This window comes from Syngnathus scovelli, chromosome 17 (genome assembly GCF_024217435.2).
Source record: "Syngnathus scovelli strain Florida chromosome 17, RoL_Ssco_1.2, whole genome shotgun sequence".
NCBI lineage: Eukaryota > Metazoa > Chordata > Actinopteri > Syngnathiformes > Syngnathidae > Syngnathus > Syngnathus scovelli.
The window spans coordinates 11,377,911-11,402,619 of record NC_090863.1 but is presented as its reverse complement, the minus strand read 5'-3'; the positions used below and the strand labels follow the sequence as shown (position 1 = coordinate 11,402,619).

At 42.6% G+C, this 24,709-nt stretch overlaps 2 protein-coding genes across 7 annotated transcripts; one reads left to right on the top strand and one right to left on the bottom strand.

Moving 5' to 3' along the window:
- Window positions 1–696: 696 nt before the first annotated feature.
- On the bottom strand, window positions 697–24,709 carry mast3a (microtubule associated serine/threonine kinase 3a). 6 transcript variants are annotated; one of them, XM_049748287.2, is made up of 31 exons: window positions 24,118–24,708; window positions 21,089–21,181; window positions 20,939–21,010; window positions 19,551–19,797; window positions 17,910–17,941; window positions 13,909–13,997; window positions 12,971–13,043; window positions 11,855–11,875; window positions 11,644–11,725; window positions 10,129–10,286; window positions 9,403–9,478; window positions 9,078–9,287; window positions 8,876–8,977; window positions 8,599–8,731; window positions 8,132–8,217; window positions 7,974–8,059; window positions 7,653–7,861; window positions 7,431–7,569; window positions 7,209–7,341; window positions 6,978–7,143; window positions 6,770–6,871; window positions 6,582–6,704; window positions 6,391–6,503; window positions 6,153–6,331; window positions 5,444–5,565; window positions 5,171–5,359; window positions 4,505–4,728; window positions 4,200–4,322; window positions 3,993–4,129; window positions 3,694–3,878; window positions 697–3,583 (listed from the first exon to the last, which is right to left on the bottom strand). In XM_049748287.2, exons 4-31 carry the CDS (start codon window positions 19,587–19,589, stop codon window positions 2,751–2,753), a joined length of 4,164 nt encoding a protein of 1,387 aa, XP_049604244.1. In that variant the 5' UTR covers window positions 19,590–19,797; window positions 20,939–21,010; window positions 21,089–21,181; window positions 24,118–24,708; the 3' UTR covers window positions 697–2,750. The 6 variants fall into 6 exon arrangements, with proteins under 6 accessions (XP_049604244.1, XP_049604246.1, XP_049604247.1 ...); XM_049748289.2 differs by lacking the exon at window positions 21,089–21,181 and having other exon boundaries at window positions 24,118–24,158; window positions 24,241–24,708; XM_049748290.2 differs by lacking the exon at window positions 21,089–21,181 and having other exon boundaries at window positions 11,644–11,722; window positions 24,118–24,709.
- Window positions 21,176–24,119, top strand: gdf15 (Growth differentiation factor-15). Its single transcript, XM_049748299.1, has 2 exons — window positions 21,176–22,585; window positions 22,865–24,119. The coding sequence occupies exons 1-2, from the start codon at window positions 22,270–22,272 to the stop codon at window positions 23,620–23,622; spliced, it is 1,074 nt and encodes a 357-aa protein (XP_049604256.1). The 5' UTR covers window positions 21,176–22,269; the 3' UTR covers window positions 23,623–24,119.

Sequence of the window (24,709 nt, the reverse complement as noted above, 5' to 3'; positions counted from 1 at the left end):
AAATCTTTGATTCATTTCGAGAGAATTAAAAAAAAAAAAAGGTCGCAATGTCATATTGTATGAGAGAGGGGAAAAAACGTAATTTCTGGATGTTGGCAGAGTAGCCATGGCAACGCGTGTTACTCTACTTGTGAACTTGTCAGACCCATCCCGAAAGAAATGAGTTTGACACCCCTGACTTATACAGTCAACATTTTCTGTCATTATAACAAGAAAATAATAAATACAATAAATCAACATTTGGACAAAACATAATAGAAACCATCTAATTGAGAGCGTATCTCAACACAGGAGAGTAATGTATTTTTCCCAGAAAGAAATCATAATATTCATACTATGTATGTTGAATTCAAAGTTTATTGAAGGAATAAAATCACATTTAACAAGTGAATTTCACATATTTCCAACTTTATTCTCCTACTATTATGCCTAATTTGAGCACAAAACACAACCACCCCAATGTACTGTATTGTTTTAAAATCTTCTTCCGCTTTAGAGCGCCTGATTGATGGTTGTGAGTGCAGACGTCACACAGAGAAGGGCGGAGGAGCTTTAGAGTGCCTCGTCGTCTCAGGTTAGTCCGACCCAGTCGGGCAGTTTTGGCTATTGTACCCACCTCTGTGTGTGATCATACTGTACATTAGCATCCCAACTCCACGCCTGGATTACAAGTGAGAAAATTCAACACATTCCAAGTTTGGACTTTTGGGTGAATATTTTATTCAAGCACTGTTAAGACAATTAAAAAAAAAAACCACACACGCACACATTGGCACATCAGTCTGAACAAGATCCCCCACATAGTAGGAACTTCACAGGGTCCAGTTAACATGGAGACAAAGGGATTTGTTGGGGAAGTAAACACACACACACACACACACACACACACACACACACACACACACACACACACACACACACACACACACACACACACAAATGGCAATTGAGAGCAACACCTCACATGGAGAGTAACGCACATACAATGACAAGTTTTTTGGGGGTTGAAGGCTAACCTGCTAAATGTCAATTTGAAACAAGAAATTGAAAAAGACATACTTAAAGGTACAGATATCAACAAGTATGAAATAAAAAAAAAAAAATCCTGAAAGCATCCCAAAATGTATCCAACAAATGAGCTTCAAATTGCATGAAAAACTCCTAGACACATTTGCTTCTGTATTAAACAAAGAAGTTTCCACGAGCTGAGTAAAATCCTGCAAACAGGCACTATAAAAAGTAAAGGTGGGAATAATATGGTGGAATGTAAAGCATGCACAATCCTTTGAGGTTGATCTTAAGAGGCGATTAGGAACCTGCACTCAACTCACTTTGCAGGCCAACGATTCTTACAAGGTCACTTTCAAAAACACCACGACAGCTGTTTTTAAGGTCCACTGTTGTTTATACAAAACACAAACAGCGTGGTTTAGTACTACTGCAACAACAATGCTTCCTTATGGGTATATAGGGTGGGGAAAAAACACCTATCTTTTTTTTTATTTCCTCCAATCAGGATTTCTTGTTCAACTATGTGGTTACATTTTTTTTTTTTTTAAAAACACCCATACCACATTATCGCAGCAAAAATTCATTCTTATTATACATCAAGCGCCCTAGTTGTTCTACTAGTATGCTAAATTACCTAACAAGTGAGAACGAGTACATACACCTCAAGCTGGATATTAAGGATATAGAGTTGTTCAAACAGCTTTTTATACTTGTGTGTGGTTTTTATGGCTAACCTTGCTTTGGCACCAATGTTTGTCTTTCAAGTGTGATCTTCATATCAAGTAGTGATGAGACTCAATAATGTTCCTCTTGAGAAGCAGCACAAAATTGATTTTTTGGGTTGCATCCAAGTGCAACAAAAAGCCCCTAAAGAAATTGAGAGGAAAAAAAAAAAAAAAAACACTCGCTCGGTGTATTTACACTATTTGACAGTAGCAAACAATCACTAAAGCATCCCAAGCCATTTTAGCAACCCAAAGAGCAGATGAGCATAGTTATAAATACAAGTCTTCATTTGAAATACAAATATATTTACAAAATGTCATTCGGTGACAGACAGAAACCAAGTGACAGGGATATGAACACATATCGACATATTCATGATAACGGTATTGAAGGATGCGCATTTGACCTCAAAACATCCATTTTCAAGCTTGTGATGGGACTTGAGCACAGTTGTCTGGAGATGCGATCGGCCCAAGATGAACATACAAAAAGTTAGTGCTGTTGGACTTTTAAGTGAAATTTCAGGATAGATATGGACGCTAACTTTTAGTCCACCCATTCATTTTCTATACCGCTTGTCCCCACGGGGGTCGCGGGCGTACTGGAGCCTATCTCGGCAGTCCTCAGACACAAGGCGGGGGACACCCTGAACTGGTTGCCAGCCAATCGCAGGGCACACAGAGACGAACAACCATCCGCACTCACACCGAGGGGCAATTTGGAGTGCTCAATTGGCCGCCCAAGCATGTTTTTGGGATGTGGGAAGAAACCAGAGTGCCCGGAGAAAACCCACGCGGGCACGGGGAGAACATGCAAACTCAGGGAGGGTCGGAATTGAACCAGCACCCTCCTAACTGTGAGGCGGACGTGCTAACCAGTGCTCCACCGAGCGCAACTGTAACTTTTAGGCCCATCCTGAAAATTTACTCAAAAAGTCCAAAAACCTAACTTTTTAACAGACACCCCCAGGACAAACTGGTTGTTAATTTCGATCCCTTGTGGAGTGACTACATCTAAAACTGTTCTTCATCTTTAGACTTGGCTTTCTGCTGTGTTGCTTTCCCCCCCACCTTCATCTTGGAGTCTGACTGGGCCGAGGTGACCCAGGAAGCCTTGAACGTCTTGGGCTGAGCGTGAGGAAGCGTGGCCTCCCTCTCGTCCAAATCGTCAAAACTCACTTCTTGCACGGCCTCCTGCTTCTTGAAGGAGTCCCGGCGCTCGGACAGGGCCAGCTTTCTCATCACCACCACCTCGGACGAGTGGTGGTTGCCGCCACGGTGTTGTGGCGAGGCGGCAGAGCGGTGGTGCTCATTGCCTCCTCCGATGACGTCCTGGTGGCCTCTTGGGCCCCCGACGTACAGCCCTTGGCGGCCGTGTTCGCCCACGCAGACGAAGCTGGTGGCGGCGTCCTCCTCTGCGTCCTCGCCCTCAGACAGAGGCACCTCCATGGTATGGCGACGCGTGCTGTAGGCTTTCCTCTCACAATGATACCCGCCTGTTGCTTTGTCACCAGTTAGTTTCTCTGCTGACTGGACTCTTTTGAGAAGCGGCGAGCGCGGCGGCTCGGCACTGCGGGGACGCACGGAATGACGGGCGATCGTGGGAGGGGACAGCGTTTTACCGTGAAAGCCCTGTAATGACTTTGGGTGGCTAGGGAGGCAGGAGGGGGAGCACTGTGGAGACACAGGTTGGGGAGGTGGGATGCAGGCCAGCGGGGATGGTGGGATACTGCTGGTGGACTTGCAGCGACCAGCCTTGGTGTAGCGGCCCATCACGTGAAGGGAGCTGGGACGAGTCTGAGGTACCGGTGAGTTAGGGGAGCTGGAGCAGGGAGAGGAACTTGAATCTGAGTGAAGAGAGAAACAGATAACTCAGATCATCTTTTCAATATGTAAATGAGCATATACTATATACGTATTGTGCAGGTGCATCTAATGAAAAGCTTTTCCATCTCACCTCCGGAGTGGTCAGGAGCAGGGGAGCGACAGGGAGTGGACGGGCCAGGGGAGAGAGACTGAGTGGGGGAGCCGGAGAGGCTGTCGCTAGATGACTGGTGGAAGCCGGACGAGAAGCTCCGACTGCTTTGCATCGGTGCAGGGGGCGTATGTTTGGACAGCTTCTTGAAGATGCTACGCCGTCGGCTGCGGAGCAAAACAAGTAAAGGTCAACAGCAACATACGTTCAATAATCATTTAGCCAAAATTAAACTGGAGACATCAAGTAAAATTCCAAAATGCTTTGCAGTGACACTCTACCTGTCTTGCCCATCTCTCCTTTTGCTTTTCTTACTGCGTCGAGCCATCTTGGCTTTGTAGCTCGTCTTTCTGGCAGGCCCCACTTTGATGGAAGTGTTTTCCAAAGCGGTGGTCTGGAGGGTCACCCGGTTGCCACTCTGCTGAAAACGTAGCTTTTAATATGACGCTAATAGAGGAACCACAATCGATTTGCATTTCATCTCGAACCTTAAGCAGAAGCTCTACCACCTCAGTATGGACAAGACCTTGCACAGATTCACCATTGACATGAGTGATGAGGTCACCAGCTCTCAAACCAGCCTCGTGCGCCGGGCTTCCGTCCTCCACGCACTGAACATACACACACACACAGATCAGCCATCTTAGCTATGCTGCCATGATACAACAGTGTTGTTGACATTTTTTTAAATAAGAAATGCCCAAAAAGGACACACAGAAAAACATAGTTAACTCGAATTTGACATCAGTATAATTATCGTTCCGACCGCAGCGCCTGTGAGACAGACACATACCCAGACCATGTGGTGAACTGTGTAGACATCGCTGTCCCCCATGTAGACTCTGATCGCTCGCAAAGCGAAGCCAAACCTCTTCCCGGAGCTGTGGATGACCACTGGAGGCCTGAGGCAACTGATGTTGATGGAAAGATCCCGGCTGGGGGAGGAGTCTCTCGACGACGGGTTGGACGAGAGCGATAGAGATGACTTGGGGCTGGAAGAGGGACCCGCTGAGTCATCTGGATGGAGAGCATATTTGAAAAGGTCATTCTTGCTGTCCCCAACGTGGTTAAATGCAACTGGGCTATTGTGGTTGCATATTAAATGGTCAAAACAACTGACCAAAATCTTAATACAATTTAATTACCCTTGAAGACAGCAAAACAGACTCTGAGGCAGGTTTTGTAACTATTACACAGGCCAAATTACAAATTTATGCTACATAACATCTTAATAGTGGTCATTATGCTGGTACATTACCGCCCCCTATAGGACAAATGCGTTTCGTTTGCGTTGTATACATTGCCTGGCAACAGTCTGTAGAGGGCACTGTAAACATGAACCATAAAAGCAGCTACACAACTGCAGTACTGTACATTGTAACAATATTAAGATTGTATAAACGGTCCTCTTTTCATGTTTCACAAATAAGGCATTCTTTAAATTGTAAAAAGTATGAACCTGGGGTAATAATGAGGGAGAGTCCAGAGACCGAGGCGGACTTGGGGACTTTCCCAGCAGGAGGTCTGGGTTTTTCTGGGGTGTCCAGTTGGTGGGCGATGCGTCTGGACGCGCCTCTGCGGAATGACGGCCTGGTGCCTGTGCTGTTGCTGCGCAACCGAATGCGCCGCAGATTGGAGACCATACCATCTACAAACGCAAAGCGGAAGAGTAAGGCGTCCGAGTCTTTCATGAGTTGAACCTAAAATGACGTGATTGCTTCTCCAGGCTTACCCTCCTCCTCGGCAGCGATGGCAAAGCGAGGCATCAAGTCGAGGCTCTGAGTGCTGTTTAATACTAGCGGGCTAGCACTGCGCTCCGACTGAGACGAACCGGACGAAGCACGAGGACGCAAGCTGCGAGAGAAACACACGCAGAATTTATTTTAACCTAGGTTAAGAATGTATCGAAGGAATAGTGGTAACTAAGGATAACAAAAACAACAACAGGTGGACACAGCCCAAAACAGTTTTTGCAGTTTGCAGTTTATTTTCATACGCGAATGGCCTCCGCTTTCGTGCGTGGTCGTGGTTACGTTTGGTAACATTCGTTTTCAAAACACGGCCCTGTGGTCGTGAATCATCATTTAATGATCTGAAAGGCCTAAACTTTTAGGGAAAGTGGAGTCAGTTATTCCGGAACTCTGAACAGTTTGTTCTCACTGACCACATTAAAATCGAGGAAAAAAAAGACATCACCCGCTGGTATGTGGACTCCTTTTTAAAGGCTAAAGTTTGGTATTTTGCTTGTCGCCATTCTGGGTTTTTTTTTTTTTTTTTTTGCAGCTGGAGGTTGCCATATTTGGACGTGAGGGTGAATTCCTGACTTGCCACTCTGCTATTGACTTGCCAATCATTACGGAGTCATGCACAGAGCAAGTTGATTCTCTATCTATTCAACAGGAAATGTTTTAAAATGTTTAAATCTGTGTGACAAATCTCACCTCCCCCTGAATCCATCTGTTCTGTCTCCGACGGCCAGGTGCTTGTGTCCGTCACCGGGGGAAAAGCCGCCTCTGCTTTCCCATCGCTCATCCTTCTCTTCGCTATGGCTCCGCTCTGAAGATGACAAGCTCTGGTTGGACGGTGTGGAGGTGGACAGGTGCTCCGTGCTGCTGTACACCTTCAGTACGGGAAGAAATATTTGAATCACAAAAAGATGTTTAGTTGAAAGAAACATACCTTGCTGAACCGATGGGCCACGGAGGAGAACTGTCGCAGTTCGAGAGAAGACTCGTCGTCGTTTGTTTCATAATCATCGTCGGATTCGAGGTGAGAGTATCGCTCGGATCGTGCTGTAAATGACGGGATCATACAACAGGTATAAAACGATAGTTACGTCATCTCGAGTATGCCTCTATAAATCCACCTACTGTCAAAATAACTGGTGTCCTCGTCCGTCTCCAACTGCGGTATGAACTCCGCTTTTTGCCTCAGAAGGCCATTCCAGTCAAGTCCCAGGAAGAACGTGTGCATCTTCACCTCAGTAGTTCCACCTAAGGAGCATAAATACACATTTTGAACAAAATCCTTCATTTTCAAGTCCGGTAATAATCGCTACCTGTTCCCAGGCGCTCCAGCGGACTCTGACGAAGTAGTCTGGTGATAAGGTCTTGGGCATCAGCCGGTAGAGCATCATCTCCCTCGGGCCAGATGATGTCATCTGAGCAAACAACGTCAACAATGCAAACTCACTGAAAGCATTCTAACACAGTGACGACTGCAGTGAGTTACTAATTAGTGACTAATTAAGTCGAGAATTTCCTTACCATTAACCACCTGACCGAAAAGCTGTTCTGGCGTGTCTCCAAAGAAAGGCACGCATCCCACAAGGAACTCGTAGAGGATTATGCCCATAGCCCACCAATCGACAGGCTTGCCATAGCCCTGCCGCAATATCACCTCAGGAGCAATGTACTCGGGGGTGCCACACACCTGGAAGGATCTTAGCTGATTTCATGAAGTCCATATTATTTCATGGTAATAAGAAGACCACGTACCTGCTTGTCGATGAACTCCCTCGTGTCCTTCTCAATGTGACCTTCGTACAAATTGGTTGTCATGTTCATAAGGCCAATCTTTGACAGTCCAAAGTCTGTAAGCTTAATGTGCCCCATGGAGGTGATTAACAAACTAGGAAGGAAGGAAAACAAACACAATTATATGAAATGTGACCCCCAAAATTGAGACTTTAACAGATGAAGGAACACGTTGGGGCTCACTTGTCAGGTTTGAGGTCTCTGTGTACGATGCCATAGTTGTGAAGGTACTCCAAAGCCAGGACGGTTTCTGCAAAATACATGCGTGCCATGTCCACAGGCAGAGGACCGATGTTCTTCAAAAGATTGGCACAATCACCACCTTGGAATGATGGGAAGCCAGAAGGACATGTATTGTGATGAATATAAGAAAGATAAATGATGACCATCAAACTGCTTGTTTACCTTCTACGTATTCCATGACCATGCAGAGATGCCGGCGTGTTTCAAAAGAACAAAACATGGAAACCACAAATGGGTTTTCAGCAAAGGTGAGGATGTCTCGCTCCACAAAGACCTGCTGGATCTGATTTCTCAAAATCAGGTTCTGCCGGTTGATCTTCTTCATGGCAAAGCGCTGTCGCATTTCCCTGTGACGGACTAGAAATACAGCTCTGCAAGTGGCCGAGGGGGGGCGGGGCATAGGAGAGATGGTGGGCCGGAGTAGATGACAAGTAAGAACATTTTGAATGAGAACACATCTTCCGACGTCTTTTTTTTTCTCACCCATAGGCGCCGTTGCTAATTAGCTTGATGGTTTCAAAGTCACTCTCCAGCGGTTTCCTACGCGGGGGAGTGCAAACTGCCCGGCTCTGAATCACAAAAGCATTGAGATCATGTTTGTGCTCTAGATCTATGTATTGATGTTCTGCACGACTTTCTACCTGGGTTGGCGTTGCCTCTCCAGACTCATCGGATTCCCTGCTGGCAGACCTGTGAACTGGGCTTGTTTGTTCCAGTTGGACCATCTCTGGAGATGCAAAAATTCACAGCATTAAGATCACATTTAAATATTGGAACATTTGTTTTAGGGGAAAAAAAAATAAATGAATAAAAAGACAAAATAAATGAATAAAAATAAATGAAAATAAAAATGAATAAAAATGATTGCAAATTTTTAGAAGTTCTCATGATGAGCAGGGCAGAAAATAACAGCATATTAAATCAAAGTTTAACAATGGTGAAATGTGTGACGTAATGGAATGTGTAATGGGCAAAACCATAAAACCAGCAGGTCGCAAGTGAGACTCCGCCTAAGGAACTTGAATGTATAAAAGAACTCAGTCGCTAAAAACGCACTTTTTTCCCCTGCGAGCTCATTTATGTATCGTAGGAATTGACAGTTCAGCACCTTCAAGAGGATCCCTGGTGAGTCCCAGCTGACTGATGATGTATCTGGGAATATCCGTCTTGATCCCTTGGCTCACCTTGGCTTGACCTTCCGCAGTCTCCAAACGCTGGTAGAACTCCTCAGGATCAAACTCCTGGAAAAGACAAGAGACGTGTTCTTCTTCAAGTTGTTTCATTCCATTTTGACCAGTAGCCTTTTCTCTTCAAGCAAACATGCAAAAACAACAAAATCCCTTTAACAATAGGCAGTGGTGGAAACTATTACAACCCGGCCTTACCAGACATTCCAGAAGCCTGGCAGGCCTGGAGATGATGATGAGAATTTTCTTCACTAGTTTTGTAATGGTGCTCACTTCCTCACTCTCGGAACGTTCATACGCCTGATGGAGAAAGAACAAATCAAGTGGCTGTTCTGAAAGGAACATTTAAATGGCAAGAAACCAGAAGTGTTTCTTAGGCTCACGCCACGGGAGTATTTACCTCATGCAAAAGCTTCTCCAGCTTCTCCTGCAGCTCCACAAAGTAGCAAGAGGTGACCAAGCCTTTCTGGGACTTATCCAGGCAGTCTCGGACCAGTTCCACCAGCTGGTGCTGGATGAACCCAAGCACACCATCGCCCAGGGGTAGAGCAGTTCCAGGGGAGCATTCTTCAATAATGTCCAGAAGTTGACCCTCCATCTGCGCTGTTGCCTGGAAAAGGAACAACAATGGAAGACTAATAAATATTGTGTTGAAAGAATCAAAAGTGGAGATTGATTAAGAGGGATAGAGGATAAATAAAGATGGGTTCCAAGTTCCACGGTACCTTGGGAAATCGTTCTTTATAGACATGATTCATCATGACAATCTCATTGTCGAACGTTCCACAGGTTCGTCCAGGGCTGGATGAGAAACAGGCAAACGTTGAAAGGATAAAAACATCATTAAATTATATTTTTCAGAACGGGAAAAAAAAACATGGTCAGCTCATTTGAAAATGCTTCAGATAACTTCCTCATCTCCAGAAGCCACGAATGCATCCATGTGTTGTATTTGAGCAGGTTCAATTACAAGAAGGAATGTTTGCAACACGCCAGACAAATCAACACACTCGCTTGAAAATAGAAACCCCCGAGCAGTCAGAAACGAGAGCACGTAACGCAAGTAACAGAACGTTTCTATTTCGGTTGAATGGTTTAATAAGGTCGCATTGGTGATGGTTAACGTCTTGGGGACAACAAATGTTTTACAGGCACTCTGGAGCTATTTATAAAGCCACCAATGACACTTGCCAGTAACCTATTTTAATTTAAAAGACGTGGAGTTAAATTAAGGTGTCTTACCAGCACCGAAATGTTGTCATGTTTTATCCAACTTTACTTTTGGACTATGACTAAACGTTACTCAAAGTCCATGAATTAAGTTTTGACTTCTATTTATTCACTGCGATCTCTCAGTTCTGGATGGGTGAAGAACCTGGTGTGACGGATTTGCTTATTATTATTTTTTATTTAAAAAATGACACACAATAACAAATATAGACTGATGCTACCTGAGGCTGCGCGAGCGGACCCTGACAGTGGGTGAAGTGTGTGGTCCTTCCTCATCCGCCACACTTTCCGTGCTCCGGAAATGTTTAAACAGGAAGTGGAGATCATCTTGTGTCGGCTGGAGAGGCAGCTGGTGCAAAAGCTCCTGGGAGGAGGATGACTATGGAAGAAAAGAAGAGGAGTGAAGATAAGCAGGATTGGTCCTGAAGAAAATGGAAATAAGTGACAGCGGCGGTCGCTGCAGAGCATTTACTTTTGCTTTATATGGAAAAGTGTATGACGGCAACATAATAAACAGCAAGGGCGCTTCGAACTAAACATAAATTCTCATTTTGTCATCTCAGTCAGGAGTACGTGAGCTTAAGTGATTTGTCCTGCAAAAGTAGAATTCCAGGCTGTGCGTTCTTTGACTCACTCCACACCAAAATGTGTGCCTTGGAATTGAAGAAAACTTTCTTGGGCAGAGGTCTTAGTTGTAGAAGGGAAATGTAATAGGTGATAGAAAGAGGAGGAGAAATCCTGAGAAGGAAACGAGAGATGTTCCGGGCTGGAGCTACATAAAGAAATGAAAGGGGGCTTTGTGCGGGGAGAGCTGACCTCACTGTCTCTGAGCCATGTGGCCAAGCATGCAAAATTACAGCCGTGGCACAAGACCCAACGATTGTTTTCCGGCCAACTGACGAGTTTTAAGATAAAGTATGAAGAGAGTCACCGCAAAAAAAAAAACAGACGCAAAAACGTAATGGGTGTAACTCACAAATGCTGAATAAAATGTGACTTTTCCCAAACGGAATCAATTGAGTGAGGAAATCCTGGACCCGCCCTTGCTAATTGTTTGTGCCAGGAAAAAAAAAAAAAAAAATCACTTGTGAGGGATTAAGTTGGATTTCCATGACAATAAACACCTGGGCATTACGGATCTTTTTTGTCATTAAAATTCTTGGATTAAGTCCGAAAAACAGATCGCATTGCATTGGAAAAAGCACTCTTGGAAGCGTTCAACATTACTCTTGGGTGATTCATTCCTTCCCTCTGTGCAACGTGATAAAGAGCTGTGATTCAAGTATTTATCATCAGACACATCCTGTTATCATGACTAACTCATGAAAACAAGCCCCCCTTTTACTTGGCCGTGTATAATTCAACGAAAACTGTAATATTTGGTTCGCCTGTTAGTGCTTTTAAAGACTCTCTCGCGACTTGTCGATGGACTTTTAGGTCACATTCAACACTGCTGACGCGCGAGCGTGAAATGACGCTCCCGACGGTCTGCAGACGCCGGCGACGTTTGTCCTCTTGCCAAGAACACAGACTTGCGATGAATGAACGTTTTGGTTCCAGACTGCCCGGCGGAGCAAAATAAGGCCAGTTTTCAAGCCAACAAGCAGGTGAGAGTTTCTCACTTTGAAAATTGATTTTGGGCAGGGGGGGGTGAAGTATCAGCTGTGCTAAAGAATTGGCATGAAGGTGACTGCGGGGGTCTTGGAAGCAAGATACCGAGATACGTAGAGGCTTACAGATACTGACGAACTGGGTGCATTGGTGCAGTATCCCGAGGAGGGAACCGATGCCACAGACCATCTTCGGCCATCTCCTCTGCTGAAAAACAAAACAAAACAGTAAAATCCTGGAAATAATTGATAAAACCTCTGCAATTCAGTTAAAATCAGTATTAAAAAAAAAAAGAACTGCAAGACATGGAGATTTCCATTTGTGATGGTTTCTTACCTCTCAGTACGGGCCAGATGGCTTCACGGGTGCAAATGGAGCAGGAGATGAAGGAAGCGAGGGAGACAGTGAAAGACAAGCGTAAGAAATAAAATAAACACGGCTTCAGTCTGTCTATCACGCTCTCGTATGCAGCCAAACTTTTGTTGCAATGCACCAATGACATTCACAACTTCATACACTCGCACAAGCAATCACTACGACAATGACGCCCCCCCCCCCCAATCTGTCCAGAATGGTTTGTTTCACTGCTGACAATCCATGTCTTTAGGGGACATGTTACTAAATATGAAATGACAACGGGAATTTTCCCGAGTGACCGTGACCTGCGGATTATTTTCAGTTTTACAAGCGGGAGAGTTGCCGTATGTCGTTTTTCTGGATTGTCACTCTATTGTGGTTATTATGACCACGAGGTCGCTGCCACTTTTACGGCAATACGATCTGTCCAGTTCAGTCGTGTTTGGTCGTGTCGCTTGGTTTGCAGTTGTCCTGAGGCCTTGTAAATCGCGAGTCGCTGCAGTTAGAGGTTTGAGTGACAAAATAATTGGACACTCGAGTAAATAACAAATGAACCCAGTGAACCTAGCCAAACATTGTCTTCACATTGGCAGTCTCTGAAGTCTTAACGTGGATGAGTCATGCGGCTTCGTGTGGAGTAGCACAATCCATCTTCCAGCATGTGCTGCATTATGCTCTACTGCAGTGCAACATTAACCCAGAAATGAATTCCAGGAGACCGCCGCTGCATCTTTAAAAAAAGCCCAATCCACTTGACAAGACAGTCGATAATAAATAAATAATACATGTCCACATTAATAGGAACGACCCAATTTTTCTGTGCTGCCGACCATTACGGCTCATGCTCCTTTGGACCCCCTATGTGTTGTCAAGATGCCTTTGGGCTTCTCACCTGGTTGGGCTGCTTCTCAGTGGGCTTTTTCTCCCCCCCCCCATTATGAGGGTAGCACGGAAAGGTCGGAGCATGCCATTATTACCCTGTTAAGGTTCTTTTAAAAATTACACGATAGTTCTAGATTCAAACAGTTTGAGTCAACTGTTTGAATCTACTTTGACTCTCTACTCTTTGAGTTTCTACTTTGAGTCAACTCTTACCTGCGGGCAAACTGGAAGTTGGCAGAGTTGCTAGCGGAGACATTTCTTGGGCTTTCTGAAGGACTGCTGCCAGCTAAAGAAACACAGTTTGTTACAAACTTACCATTCATAAACTATTGAGAATTAAGAATAGTTCATCGTGTCTGACCGGTTGATTAAATTAGTCAATAACGGGGGGCAGGGTCAGGTCAGTGTCAGACTTGCAGTGTGGTTCAAGACACGGAACAAAACTGTCTGCTAATCTAACTTTGCGGCGGTCGTGAACGACAAAAAATGTCATGTTGTCTGAGCTCGACACAAGAACGTCTTTGATTCCTTAATGAAAAAGTTCCATAATATCCACTAGGGAATAAACAAAACAACACTAGAGGCTAAATACTGACAATCTTGTGACATTCCGTTTTGTGGACAAAGTGTTTGCATCCTTCTTGGTTTCGTTATTTTTTTGCATGTCTGTCACGCTTAAATGTTTCCCATCGTCAAACAAAATTAACTATCAGCCAAAGGGAACGCAAGTAAACAAGTCAAATGCAGCTTTTCAATGGAGCTTTTTGTTATTAAAAGAAGAAAAACCCTAAACAGCCCTGCGTGAAAAAATGATTGCCCCGAAACCTATTAAGCGGTTGGGCCACCCTCAACGGCAACTTATGATCATGAAAGTCCTTTTAAGCCGCAACGTTTCAATCAGATTTTCTCCGACAATCCTTTATGTTTTTTTGGGTAAGCAGCTGTTTTTTTTCCAAAGAACTTTATGCATGCCCTTTTTCTTCCTCATTGTTGAGTCAGCAAGGGAGTTCCTTTGAGTCGTCGCTGAGCTCTTGGGGTAATTCTGTGGGCTAACAACTCCTGGCTCATCATGCACGCAGTTCATCTAATGAGACTCTCAAATTACAATCTCAGATGGCACACAAGTGTAAACACAAAAAACACACAAGTACCTGTAGTGAGTGGGAGAGGTGAAAGCGGCCGTGAGAGTGTGGGCGAAGGGGTCCCGACCGCCAAACTCCTCCTCTTGTTGTTACGGGCACTGTGACAATAAAAAAAAACAATTTAAACAGCGAAAAAAGTCACTTATGCCATGAGCTTCCTCAAAAACAATCTATACAGCTTACAAACACAGTGCATTCATTTTGACAAATAGGAACCAAATATTCCAAACATGGTGAGCAGATGAGCTCCAAGGAACACTGATTCGATTTGATAACACGGCTGGAAGTGTTCCCATGACTGGGTTGAAGCTACAGCAACTAATCGCACAAATAAAGCCTTGTTGAACGGTTAAAGAAGGAGGCCAGATGCACCCATTGGCCGCCATGACATAACTCCACTCTCTTCCATAGCGCCATTGCAGATCCATTACCATAGCTGAGCAGAACATTTCTCCACTCCGAGATGAACATACTGAATGAGCTCTGGATTGTGTCGGCTGAACAGAACCACCAAGTTGAATTTAATTTCTGGATATTACCAGGAGAAGCTGACTGAACTCTGTATACACTCTCTTATTTGTATCAGTGCAACCCTGAGTTGATCTGTAATGTCTTGGCTTAATCTTGTTGCTTGGATTCTTCCGGGGTGATTTCATTATTTATTGCAATTTCAGATCTATGTCCTTCTATAATATGCCTACACCCCCAAAAAAAAAAAAAAAAACTCACCTTATACTGGTCTGTTGCTCCCTGTGTCAAAGTGTCTACGAAGCCTTCTGAGCTTTACTTTTAAACAAAATGTCACTAGGATCAAAAAAGGACCGTTAATGCCTATTTGATCCTAAATATTTCAGTTGCTGTACAGATGTGCCATTTCACCTTCCAAAACACTTGTCGCATTAACTCAGGGTCATCCCAAAAATATTGATATCGCCGTCCCTCACCTTCTTGTGACCTAAAATAATGAAGTGGATGTGAAAACCGATAGAACTTGACATTTCTAGGTTGTCGACGAGGCACATTCACACACTCGGGGCCAGCGCTAAAATGCTCCCCCCCCATTTATTGGCCCATATGAAAAAAATCCTTCCACTGTGTCTGAACACACTTGTATGTTATACCACAAACTGAGGAAAAACTAAAAATCGACAAAGACAGTCCAATGACAGAGAAGAAGAAGATTAAAAATTAACTTTGACTTAAAAACATCTGCAGCCCAACGCACAAACATTCTCGCATGTGTTCCATTTTATTCTTCTGAGAAAAATCAAACCAGAACAAAAAGATGACAGCATCACTGTGAACAGTGAGCAGATGCTTGTCATGGCACGGCATGTTGAATATGCAGCTCAATGTTCCACGTCTGCTCCTATCCTGCGTCCAATCCCTGAGCTCCGTTGAGAACCACAATAATGGGTAAATAGCTTGCAATACTGATCTATGAGACGACTTCAAAAATAAATTAAAATCCTCACTGGACTCCAAGTCATGATTCTTCAAATACAAACACTCACAAGAAGCAGACACGGACGGCAGTTTCACCAAACTAGAAAACAAATGGAATCCATAACAACAGCTCGGTGGAACATCACGAAAGCTATCTCCAACTGCCAGTTGTGTTGACACTACACTGATCAAGCGGTTACCAGTCAGTAAACACCGAAACGCTCGACGCTATGTTGGCCCAGCGGATGACAAAGTAGCAAACTTTCTTCCCCGGAGCATCAACCCCTTCGATGTAGTAACTCCTGCGTTAGCCATTCCTTGTTTTTTGTGCTGTATTTTAAAAGTTATGGACATATTTGACGACGGTTGTAAGCATTGTAAGTGCTGTTTAAGTGCATATTTGGTGGTATATTTGCACGTTTTTCCAAATAAATGAATAAAGGGCTACATAAATAAACTTGACCATAACCGGTGCAGCAACACCTGTACACAGACAACAATACTCAAATGCTGTACTCTTCATTCTCTGCAATTAATCCTACTTAAATTATAGGCAGAGCACACCCCACTGCCATTCATTCCAATGCATTCCGATTGTAGCCAAAGAATGAATTAAACATTTCTCTCACGGTACATTCATCCATCCATTTACAATGTAACACTGTATTAGTGTTTCTCACAATTCAAAAACAATTAATTATTGCAAGTGTGCCCAATAAAATGCCCGGTGAGAGTACAACTCACTCTTCTAGAATAATCCTTATCAGATTTAATACAAATGCATGGACCACCAATGTTCTACTGAGAGCCTTTATATTGGTCAATGGAGATAAGGCTGTCATAAACTAAGAGGCTCGATACGAACGTTACAAGCTTGTTTTATACAGTACAGTACAGTACAGTACAGTACAGTACATATGTGATAATTCAATCTATCTCCCAGAGCTAACATCGTAATTATATCGGAATAACGATCGACAGATACTTCACTTTCAGAAATTCTAGGGCCACACATTGAAATAATAATATAGAAAATTGTCAATAAAGGCCCGACGAGATGGTATACAGACGGCTTAGCATTTTGATCATTATTATTTTACCCTTTGGTTCTTTTCATCATGGCCCCGGTAACAAAACTAGTTTTGTAGCTCGGTAGCACCGTCCAGTAATGGTTTTGGTCAGCCATGGTGGTGATGATGATGGTGGTGGTGACCGATAAAGGTAATCCAGGGAGGGGAGCTGTCCTCTACAGCCTCATGTCAAAGAGTCTCCCCCAGTGGAGGTTCACTGGAGCCAGTTAGATTAACCTGGTTAGTCGGCCACCTCCGAAGGCACCAACTCGGTCGTCCAGCTTGGGTAAAAACTGAGCCCCGATCCGCAAATCGCCAGCTCGGTAATAACGAGCCGCTTCTACGGCCATGTCCGTCCTTCTAGGTCTCCTCTTGTCATCCGATAGGCTTCAGGAAAAGTCTGCCCTCGCCAGAATGCGACATTATCGACTGATAAATGCGACAAAAAACACATAAAGAGTGATAGAGAAAAAAAAAAAACTTTCCAGTCACAGCAGCGACGCACAGCGCACGCGCAAAGATCTGCGCTGGAGGGAGGAGGAAATGGTGTTGCCTTCATGTGCCCTCGGACAAACTGAAGAAAAAAAATTGGGTCACGGCGCTAATGCCTGTGTGGTGGGCCACAATTTTGCATTATTGCTACCAAGGCACAATACAGTTCCTAACAAGATGTATAACAAAAAAAAAAATACAGACAAAATGCTGTACATGCTTCTGTACGAATATGCGCTCTTAATATATATTTTTATTTTTAATAATACATTTTTCAGTGCATATATAAGAGCTCTATGAAGTCAACACTGTATATTCCTTTACCAGTGCAAAGGGATTTCTTATTTAAAACTAAAAACTAGGGGGTGGCAAATAGTTGTCACTGATATATAGATATATGGGGTACAATATAATTCATACAAGACAATATGTACACACATTTCTTTGATTAGTTTCCTATTGGTTATGTTATTGTTGACAAGAACTGAACTTCATCCTGGACCAATCGCCAGTCAATCACAGGGCAATTGAATGTGAAGCATTACGTTATGTGTTCGACATTTCAATGATTGTTATCTGACTGTTATCTGATTTTCGACTGAGTCACAAGGTGACTAAAACCTTAATCTTTCATGTAAACAAAATGCAGATATTGCAGAACTGGTTGAAGATTGTCAAGAGAGAGGCAGGCACTTCCTGCTTTAAAAGCTTAGGTTTTCAAATGGCCTTAAGTTAAAAAAAAAAAAAACAGAACATAAATATTCAAATTGTGCCCAACTGACATGCTTCCGCTTTATCGCTTGAGTTAACACAAAACCAGTCTGAGCGGTGAGACCACTTTGACTGCAGACAGTCCTGATTTACAGCTTCAATTGTCAGCTACCAAGAGAATGTATGTATATAGCCATAAAATAACTTGAGTATTGACATAAAGTGATAAACTGACAGGTGACAAGCACCTGGATGAGCCGGTTGCAAAAACAATAACTTTGTATCACTTACACATTTCCTCTCCGTGGTAGACTCAGCTCTTTCTGGAATAAAGAAATGAAGAAACACATTACAAATATGGCAGTAGAAACATCACTTTTGTGTATTCCTTGAACAGTGACAGTATTTGCATCATTTTATCCATACTTATTCTGATTCCAATTTTTTCAAATAATCAAATTCAGGAAGATTGCAGACATTTATGAAAGCATTTCTTGTATCTAAATTTTCCCACTGATGTCTATAAAGTCAACATTCCAATAACATATGTGTCCTGGTGAAGCCAAAATCCTCAGAATTAATTCCAAACATTTCCAGACCTAACTGGAGAGTCTTTCGCGAACATACTCTTGAACAATCATTACATGTTGAACAAGCTACAGCATAAGAAGTACTTGTGCTGGCTTCATCGATCGAAATCCCTGATTACCCTCCTGGTGCATGTAAATGTCATTAGCTGTGGTGTGGCCTACTTTCATGTATTACTAATAGGTTATGAGTCACAGAGAATATAGTGGAAGTCTTAACTGGTCAAATAAAGATATCAATCAATCAATCAATCAATGCTGACCATGTGATTGGCAGGACTGAGGCGAAACAAGATTTGCTGACAGCTGTTTTTTTTTCTTGTTCTGATGGTATAAGAAGGTTCGGTTCTTCTATTCTGCAGTCTGTCTTTTCTTATGTTAGAACGCAGCCAAATAAATCAACATTTTTTATGTTGATCCGAGAAATATTAGGACAAAAAGATTTTTCCTGTGTCTGCATCTATCTTTACCAGTAATAATAGTGACAGGCAGAACAAAGAAATGTGTTTGTGATTCGTACAACAGAATATTAGCATGGTGTTTAACGAAACCGAAAGCTGTTTTTGTGTTTCATTTTTTCTTTGGGGGTGCGCAGTGAGATTTTTCTCATGTTTAATATATGCTTTGGCGCAATATCCGTTGGGCATTTGTGCTGTCCTCATTTGACAGCAAAAGACAATCAGGTTAAAATCATGACCCCACCTTGATGTCATGTTTTTTTTTTTTTTATCAATAGCACCTAAAGGTGCATCAGGCATTTAAATTGAAAAAAAAAAAAAAAAACAAGGATGGATGAATTTTTTTTTTACATGATCATATAATAATGTTCTCCCTTTTCACTCTTGTGCCCCTAGTAACAATTAATAATGATCTGTATATTTTAAAATTAGATAGAAAAACGACTTCTTACCACCTCAATCCCCAAATTAGGACTTTATTTTAATTCTGACACTCTCAACAGAAACCAGAGGCACAAAGAATACAGTAACGCGTGCACTTCATTATTCCCATCGTAGAAAAACAAACATGGCACTCAGGAGAAGATAAAGGAGGTGTTCCTGTCTGGATCATGTGTACCCCTCTTATCACCAAGGCAACCACATTTAGCAAAGCTTTGTCATGAGATGCTCCAAAATAAACACATAGTATTGTCAACCCCGCGTGCAAATGCAACACATGGTGTGTATGATTATTTCTATAGAGGTGGAATTAAAATGGACACCACCCCAATTGAAAGCATCAAATAGTCTACTGTATCTTCTGAGCGTTCGGCTCATGCTCACGCTCTTTGTAATTTGCCTGGAAACAAGCGGCGTTTCGTGACAGCATCTTATTATTTATTTACCTGTAGCCCGCGTCGTCTCAGGATATTCGGCTCATCCATTATGAAATGCAAATCAAAAACATCGACAGTACAGTGCAGGACAACGCGTTTGGTTGCCCAGTCAAGCCATTTGGCGATCTGCTGTACCCTGGAGAGAGTTGCTCCTCCTCGCTGCTGCGCCACCACATCACCCCCCTCCTATTCAGCCTGTTCATTTTCCTCCCCGGTTTCCCCCACATTGAAGTGGATGCAAGAGTTGGCCAAAGTGCTCATATTAAAAAAAAAAAAAAAAAAAAAAACCTATTATTTTACTGTTGATAATTATTGCGGGGAAAAACAATTATGCTTTGAAGGCATCTGCTTCTGTTGTCACCCAGCGGTATCAGAGAGTCACTTTGTATTGTTTTGTTTTTTTCCTCATAACCACAATGGCTTGTCTCTTCTACTGTGGTATCACATGTCTATACAAGTGGGCCGCTTGTTGTTCTTCATTGTGAAATTCCCTATTCATGGCTTAACTAATTCTTGGGGATGGAAACATGAAACTTCTAAACTGGCACCTGATTTAATGCATTTTTGCTGTAAAGAATAACTATTTAAAGAGTAAAAAAAAATGAAGGAATGCAGCACTCAAAAGCATAATTTGGTTGTGCGCATGTGTATAAGTGGAATGCTACTATTAGAAAAGTAAATACACACTTTTACACATTTTCTTCCTTGACTAGGGTCTCTGACAGTTCAAAAACTATTTAAGATATTTAAAATCGCGACGAGCATTTAAAAAGCACACTACCAAACCAAAATGGGAACGTAGGTTAATTAGTTTTTTCTGCCATCTAGTGGAAGAAGACGTCATTGTTTTGCCTGCCAGTATATTGTGGTAGCCTGAGATTTTAATTGAATTAGTTAATTGCTTCGTTGTTTTAAGTACACAATGTCTAATTGCCTCCCATTGAATAATTGTATTGGTTTGCAGTTTTGTCAATTAATGTGTGTCTTTTCAGTTTTGTCACGTCACTATCACGGTTCGTGTCCAACACAGATAATTTCCACCTAACTTTGACCAAATTTTGAGAAGTTGTGCATGCGCAACTGAAAGAAATGGCTGGATCTTGCTCAAGGGTTGTCATCATCTATAGTCACAGGACGTACACTATATCTGCCACTAGATGGCGTAATCTGACTGGATGAGTTACTAGGTTGTCCTCAAAGGGCCTTACTAACTAGGTGACAAGTCAGCACACAAAATAGTTTCCTTATTTCAAAACTTTACATACTACTCATAAAAAAAAAACACATATACATGTTTAAGAATATCAGTAATGTATTGACATTCCTTAGCTAATGTTGTGAACCGACTAAACAAAACAAACAGTTAAATCAACTAACAATGGAGAAAGAAAATGTACCTTGTCTGTACAAGCACCACAGAAAGTGAATGTTTGGATGATGTCAAAGAAAGTCTCGTTCTCTCCTCTAACCTGCAGGAAAAAAATGGCTTGTATGTAAGATTTCACTATTGTAGTACAAACTACACGATTGCACACTTGGTGACTCACCTAAGCCTTTCACACACTTCTATCTTGCAAGGTTGAATTGCCTGCTGTGGTACCTGATTGCTTTATTACCTCAATGACTCACGGCTCAAAAATCTATAGACACGCACACACACACACACACGTCAAGAAACTGTGGCTAATTCTTTCTTTACTTCGACTGCAATTTGCGAGGCTTCTTTCAGTCTTGTTTTGGTTGGTTTGAGACATCTGCTGCACATGCTGAAACTTGGCTCCCAGCATTGAGAACGTCAAGCATGTTGCCTCACTTTAAATCCATAATGGATGTGTTGCTACATTTTGTTTACATTCCCTGCTGCTATTTGTGTTTGCATTCAAATGTCTGTTGCTTGAAAGATTCATGCTAGTTTATTTAGCTAGGCGATGACTTTTTGCATTGTTGGTTAGCATTAAGCTAGCTGACTTGTGTAAATCTCTTTGTTGAATTGCAATAAACACCTTGAAACAAAGTTTATAATTGCTTATTGAAGACACAATAGGGTGGCAAGGCACTACTTTTGTCTAAATAAATGTCCAATTCAATTCAACGTATTCACAAGATGGAACTTGAGCATGCAAACAGCAAAATGGGGATTTTTTTTTAAGAATACCAGCGGATGGGTTCCAAAACAAATCACCTATTTCGGCAAGTCGTACTTTTGTGCTTTATTTTATTTTTTGTTTCCATGCACACAGTGGCTGTCATTGTATTTGACGCCGAAGTGATCCGGAGCTTTAGATGTTATTCAAGACCAAACATCATTCCCAATTATCTTTTATTTCTCTATCATAAAAACAGCCAGCAGCAAATGCTGTAATCTCATCCTCAGTGGAAAAAAAAAATGTTTTGAACACAATCCACAAGTCGTAAGAAATTACTTTGTTCAGTATTTGTGAACTTTACACCTTGGGAGATGAGTGGTGGATCTGTTTTTTTAAAGTTTCTAACTGGCCTGAAATGGTTTTGAAGGACTTCACCACAATGTTTGTTTTAAAAGTTTACAAGAGCTCATTAGACACATTACTGTTCCTGAATATACCTTGTGAGCCTGACTCAGACCATCAAAGCTCACCTGACTGAGCAAGAGGCGTGGCAACAGACTCCCTATAAATGAAAGCATGCCAAGAATTTCATTAACAACATAGACAGAGCACATCCAGACAAGAGCAGCACTCCTAGAACCATGCTCAGATCATGCATGCTCCTCTCCTCCTTGCTACTCCTGCTCTTTGGCTCCAGCTCAGGGAAATGTAAGCCTCAACAGGCCCAGAAGCAAACACTTGATGTGGACATTCAGAGGGTCCAACTAGTGGAGGCGGTCAAGATGGGAATCCTGAGCTCACTTGGGATGGACAAAGAGCCCAAGATCACCCAAAAAGCATCTGAGCGAGAATTGAGGAGGATGTATCAGCTCTACTGGGAAAAACTCAAGGAGATGAGGAGAAATTCTAGCCAGTCGACGGGAGCGACTGTGTCGACGGTGCTTTTTCCAGCTCCAGGTAAACGGGGTGATGAAACGCTTGCTTAATTTCATCATGACTAACACTCGTGAGTGAAAGGAACGTGGGAGTAGAACGGAATGTTTGTTGCGGAGTTCATTCATGAAATCTTTTCATGTGACTTTACCCGTAAAAAGCTCAACAAAGAAAATACATCAGATAAACTGCAATTTTCCACTGTGCTTGTTATTACATAACCTGCAGTCTAACAGGGGTGTGTAGACTTTTTCTAGCTCATATCTCACTTTTCTCTGCTCTTTCTCTCCATTGTGGGCCCAGTGAAACCACCTCATTGGAAAGAGTCGCCACCCGGTCAACACATGTACAGAGCTGTTTTCCATAAGAACCCAAAGATCCATCCGGAGGCTATTTTAACCCGATGTCAGCTTCGGGTTTCCACGGCGACTCCAATTCAACCAACGCAAGTAAAGTCTAACATTAGTCGGGAGATTAAATTCAAGCGCATGAAGATGGTGAACTCCACCGGGTGGACACACACAACCTCTCGTGTTGATGTCTCAAAGATGCTAAATGTGACAATGGACATCGGCACCAAGGTGACAAAGTGGATCAAAACAGATGATGATGATGCAGCATTGGTTGTGGATGTAAGGATGGCTGTGGGTGAAAGCGAGCCAATCATCTCCTTGGAATTAGACTTCATTCCCCCCAAAGCAGCAAGGAAAAGAAGGCCGCGTCGCTCCAACAAGGAGGACGAGTGCAACGAACAAGGATGGTGCTGCCGCAAATCCGTCAACGTGTCATTCCAAGACATCGGCTGGACCGATTGGATCGTGGCCCCGACGGAGTACACGATGCATTTGTGCGACGGCACGTGCCCACACAACTACAAGCCAGCCAGCATGCACACGCAGGTGAAGTCTCGCTTAAACCAGATCATGAAGGGCGGCTCGCCTAGGCCGTGCTGCGTGCCGGCCTCCTACGAGCCCATGGTCCTCATGTACTACGACGGTCGGGGGAAGTTGAAACTGTCACCTTTTAGTGACCTCATAGTCACTAAATGTCATTGTGCCTAAGGCAGCCCAAACTCATTTTGTAATGTTTTTTTTCTGACTGGACTTTCATGTTTAAATATTTTATTTATTTGAAAATTTTATTTATTGTCCGACTCCTTAAGTACATTCATATATCAATTGCTATTGTTACAGCATTTTATAAAGCAGTGTTTCCCCATTCCCAATTGTTTGAGCTAAGGCACACTACTACACTAAATATTTTGAGTCAATGAATGGCCCATTTTAAAACTTTGTCCATGTATAAGGCGCACCTAATTATAAGGCGCACCTTCAATGAATGGCCCATTTTAAAACTTTGTCCATATATAAGATATGTACATTTGGCCCACGGTCCAGACTTTGGACACGCCTGCCGTAGTGGCTCAATATTGGTCCATATATAAGGCGCACCTGATTATAAGGCGCACTGTCGGCTTTTGAGAAAATTGGAGGTTTTTAGGTGCTCCTTATAGTGCGGAAAATACGGTACATTTGATACTTTTGGTAGGGGCTTACCCGACTTGATCCACTTTTCAATACCACCACAAACTGCGAGTCTAGAAGAGAGAGCAGTTGAGAGAGCAATATTTATCAAATAACATACGTCATTATAAAAAATGTCAAATACATCATACTCACCAAAAATGCTGATTAAATAGTGTTGCCTTGGCCACCTTTAGGTAGGATAGTATAGACATATATAGATGGAAACATCTTAGCTCCTCAATAAAGATTAAGCAGAAATATTGCTCATTCTTTGCAGAGGATAAAGAAAGTATGACTATTGTTATATTGTCTGTCTACATGTATCCCTTCACCGTTTGTGTTCAAATATCTAAGGATGCTATTTGGTAACACTTCTATGGTGTTTCCTATTATGTGTTAGCATTAAGCTAGCTGACTTTAAGGTAAACTAATGTGGTTGTTTACAATACACATGTAACATTCTCAGGTTAATTGTACCATCTGCGATCTAGTCAAAAAGCATTTTGTCATTATATTGCCATAGACAGATAATTTACCAATTTTTTTGGGAATAAAAAAAAAAAAAAATCCCTTGCACTGCATGACACAGTAGTTTCGGGAATCACTGCTATAACATACTTTT